We start from the raw sequence: 4,771 nt of genomic DNA on the forward strand, positions 1-4,771 counted from the left end.
CAAGGAACAAGAAAGCATCCCAAGTAAGTTTCTATTGAAAAAGTCATTTTCGATTTCATTTATATTTTATATTTTGTATTTGTTTTATTACTATGTTCTTGTAAAAACATATTGTCAGAGGCTTCTCAACTTCCGGAAGGTATCTAAAATGGAAAAGTTTATAGTGGAGGGACATTACTAGAAGTATGTCTTGTATTAGTTGCATAGGATACGAATACAAAATAAATCCCAGAGTTGTACATGTGATTATAAGTTTGAATCAAAATTCTGACTGCACATTCAAACGACAAGCACACGTTCAAGAGATGAAGTAATCAAAACTATTCGCCCTCCCTTGTTAACTCATAACATCTTAGTAGTAAATTATATAACATATAATGCTCATATCCAATAAAAGTATGTATGATAGTTAGGAGTGAGTACTTGGTTAAAATCGAACTGAATTAATCGACATCGAACTAAATCGATTTTTTTGAATAACCAAAACAATTGAATTTTCAAATAAAAGTTGAACAATTGAATCGATAAAAAATCGATTAATTCAATTTTTAATCAAATTAATTGAAATAATCAAAATTTTTAAATATTATGAAAGATTTATCAATTAATTAAGAATTTATACATTTTTATCTCTTCATAAAATAATATAAACTTACAAATAAACATAAAGAATATTAACATGGTTCAAAGCTAATCTACATTAATAAAAAAAATAAATTTTAATAAAATGAAATAAAAGTTAAATTACATAAATCTTCTCTTGGGACCTTATATGGAATCCTTCCTAAACTATTTCACAATAGTGATGAAAATAAGTGGATGTTATTAAAAAAAGAATTAATAAAATTATTGGTGGATAAAAACTAATAAGTGTTAGATTTTTTACTCTAATTGTTACATAATAAACAAATATAATAAAAAATAATAAACTAAATCTAATAATTACTTTTTCTCATAAGATGTTTTCTTAATTTCTATTCCAAAAGATTTAAAACCGTATTTTGGTCTAGATTATATTTATTGGATTTGTTAACAAAATTATATATATACTTTTGTTAAATTCATTAGATTAGAAATAAGATCATTGATGAATGAAAAATAAATAAGTGATATTTTATTATAAATTTTAGTTAATTGGCATTGTAAAAGATTTGTAAAAATTAAAACAATGAATTAAATCTAATAACCAATTCTTCTCATAAGATTTATTCCTCTCTAACGTAATTGTTCGGACCTTATATGAAATCCTTCTTAAACTGCTTCACAATATTGACAAAGATAAGTGGATCTTATAAAATTATTAATGGATAAAAAGCTAATAAGTATTAGATTGCTATTTCCAAAGATTTAAAACCCTTTTTTTATATTATATTGATTGGATTTGTTAACAAAAATATATATATATATTTTATATCTATCTGCTATATTTTCGGTAACTTAATTAAAACCGCCGGCATCTCCTTTAAATAGCAACCCTCCATGCAGCAGAGAATAGTTGGATCCGGATTCCCGACGACGCCTTTGCTCGCCTGATGACGATGGGCCACTACAAGCGCCGCCATGAGCAGGCAAGCGCGCCTGAGCCTGAGGACCTCCTCACTTCCCTCCAAGACGACCTCCTCATCTCCATCCTCTCCTTCCTCCCTATCAAGCAGCGTGTTGCCCTCTCCGCCGTCTGCACCCGCTTCCGCTGCCTCCTCCCCTCTATCCCCCGACTCGACTCTTTCCGCCTCGAAGTCGAGTGCCCCTTCGACTGCGTCGACATCCACCGACAGTTCACCTTCCCCCGTGCCCTGATCCGCCAATGCCACATCGTCTTCCGCGACATCACCTATTTATCCAAACGCCTCCAGCGGGTGCTCCTCGAGGACCTCGTTGAGGCAGGCGTCCAAGATCTCATCCTCGAAACCTCAGGCACGATCAGATGGTGGCATCAAGTCGAGGTGGGCGTCCAAGAACTCAACGGCGGGGGAATTTCCGACTTCTTCGGCATCAAGTCGCTGAGGAGTCTCTCGTTGCACAGAATCATGGTGGGATGCTTTGATGGCCGCCCCTTTCAGCCCATCGTTCTCACCCATCTCACCTCTCTCAAAATGGAACGTTGCATTCTTTTCCAGAATGATTTCCTGCGCGCCTTCCTCGCCTCCTGCCCTTTCCTCGAGACTATGCATTTCATCCGTTGCTTTGAACACGACGCGAGCAACGTAAGCATCCACTCCGCCTCCATCAAGCATCTAGTCCTATTACACAAGAGTTCCCGCATCCGCACCATCGACGTCCGCTGCCCAAAGCTCGAGTCGCTCATCGTCAACGTCGCCGCTGAGCTACACATCGAAGCTCCCAAGGCCCAGAACGCCTCGTTACTTTTCGGCCTTGATCCGCCGGTAGATCCTCCAGATGCATTGACGAAGCTTCTCGGAACTTCTTTTCGAATCGATGAAGCTTGGCTCATGCTGAATTCTAGCACGATCCCAAACGTGAGAGAGATCGATCGATCATCGATCGATAAACTTGACTTTCTTAATCTCTATGCACACTCTAACATAATTTGCTTTGATTGACAGGGTTTAGCAGCAGAAAACGAAATTGATAGACTTATTTGTCCGGAAGACAAAGAGGACTTCGTGATCTTCAACCTCGACTTCGATCTGAAAGATCAATCGTCAACTATGATATTGACTCAGTTTCTAGAGAAGTGCAATGACTGTGATACCGAGTTTGATATACGTGTAGATTCTACGCATATACAGAACACCAATGAAACAGCAAGGGATGATCACTTGCTGCATGGCTCTACAGATGTAGAGCTAATTAAACTACGGATGATCATGCCTGAGAAGACGTTTGAAGGGTTTCTCTCGAATCAGAAAGAGATGGAGGAGGAATTAAAGCAGATGGGATTGCAAAAGCTGAAAAGTCGCACCAGCAGAGAGCAATTCAATGATATATTAGCTTCCAATGAGTCTCTAGTCGAAGTATCCACCAGTATCACTAATTGCATTGAAATGAAATTTTAGTGTTGCTAATTAATTTATTGTAATCGATGAATACAAATGTTTTCATCAGAGGCAGCAATAAGTGGAGGTTATTGTAATCGATCAATACAAATTTTAGTGTTGCTAATTTATTGTAATTCATAGAATCTGCCAATAAGATGAATGCTGAGATAGAGGATGCAGAGGTAATGATGTGAATGTTTGCCGACTGATCTGGTACGTAGCTATTAAAGTGGAGGTTAATTTAGTTCGATCTGCACACCCAAAAATAAATGTTAGAGGCCAGGCACCATAAATTATTTCTGATAAGATCGATCTCTTTGATGCTTAAGTTACTAATGGTGTATGTACTAAACAATAGAAAAGTATTAAAATTAGAGTTTCATTAATCTCTAAATCACACACTTAATTACTTGAGTATCTATAGGAATTAGGTTGATAGATATACGTGGAGATTGTTACCATGATCTTTGAAAAGTTTCTTAGTCAATCATCTCATGATTAGCTCTAAGATTAACACTAATAATCTTCTTATGCAATTTTGAATGGGCCCCTGGGCTAAAGCCTCCACCCCTGCCAGTGACCTAGTGTGACCATCATTCTTCATCTATGCCAAAACCTTAGGAGATGTTTGGTTTTAAGTTGTATTTTTTCAACGGAAAGTTGGGGTTGAAAATATGTAAATGTATAGTTGGGGTTGAGAAAAGGTTGAGAAAATGTAAATGTAAATGGAGTGTTTGGTGACTATGAGGTTGAGTTGTATTTTGGATGTCCATTTACTTATTTATCCTTACTAAAAAAATTAAAAAATCTTTATATATTTTTCACAAGGGTAGATGTATAATTTAAACTTTCAGGTTGGTAAAAAGGACCTCCATAGGTCCTTTTTGCCAACCCCCAATTTCCAGTTACCCCAACCTCATATGTACATTCATCATCTAAACCTAAACACTCATCATCTGTCCATTACACAGTGGAACATTTATATGAACCTTAAACCAAACACCCCCTTAGTCAAAGGATTCGCGATGTTAGCATTAGTCGGTACTCTGCATATCCTCACATCTCCTTTATCAATGATCTCTCAAATGAGATGAAATCGTCGTAGTATGTGTTTGGATCGCTAATGAGAGCGTGGTTCTTTAACCTACGTAATAGCCCAATTGTTATCACAGTAGAAGTATATTGGGTTCGCTATACTAGGAATCACACCGAGCTCTATACAATGAACTTTCGAATCCAAACAACCTCCTTTGCTGCATCAAAGGCAGCAATATATTCGACTTATGTTGTAGAATCTGCGACTGCATCTTGCTTCGAACTCTTCCAGCTCACAGCATCACCATTCAAGCAAAATACATACCCTGACTGTGATCTGGAATCATCTTTGTAAGTTTGAAAGTTTGCATTATCGTAACTCTTTACAGCGAGCTCCTCATCGCCTCCAAATATCAAAAAATATTCTTTTGTTCTTCATAAGTACTTAAGAATATTCTTAACAGCTGTCCAGTGACTTTCACTTGGATCTGTTAGGTATCTGCTCATCATGCTCATTCAAATCAATAAGTATAACATCATCGTGGTCAAAAAGAGAAATGAATATCTCTTAGGTTGACGATGTATCCTATAAGATTTGCATAGAGCTTGATCTACTTGAATATGTTGTTGCTCCACAACTTCTTGTGTAACAAACTTATGATCCACAACACTTTGTGATGCCTATTCAATTTTCATCAAGGCCTCAGTATTATTTTCTGCATCTTAAATTTCTTCAA

General features: G+C 36.6%; 1 protein-coding gene across 1 annotated transcript; it reads left to right on the forward strand.

The window, feature by feature from the left end:
• The first annotated feature begins 1,532 nt into the window (after nucleotides 1-1,532).
• On the forward strand, nucleotides 1,533-3,017 carry LOC141816502 (uncharacterized). Its single transcript, XM_074704271.1, has 2 exons — nucleotides 1,533-2,477; nucleotides 2,565-3,017. Exons 1-2 carry the CDS (start codon nucleotides 1,533-1,535, stop codon nucleotides 3,015-3,017), a joined length of 1,398 nt encoding a protein of 465 aa, XP_074560372.1.
• The last annotated feature ends 1,754 nt before the right edge of the window (nucleotides 3,018-4,771 follow it).

The sequence above is a fragment of the Curcuma longa genome, unplaced genomic scaffold (genome assembly GCF_044706935.1).
Source record: "Curcuma longa cultivar G26 ecotype Majalengka, Jawa Barat unplaced genomic scaffold, ITB_CL_G26_1.1 contig_17014, whole genome shotgun sequence".
In the NCBI taxonomy this organism is placed as follows: domain Eukaryota; kingdom Viridiplantae; phylum Streptophyta; class Magnoliopsida; order Zingiberales; family Zingiberaceae; genus Curcuma; species Curcuma longa.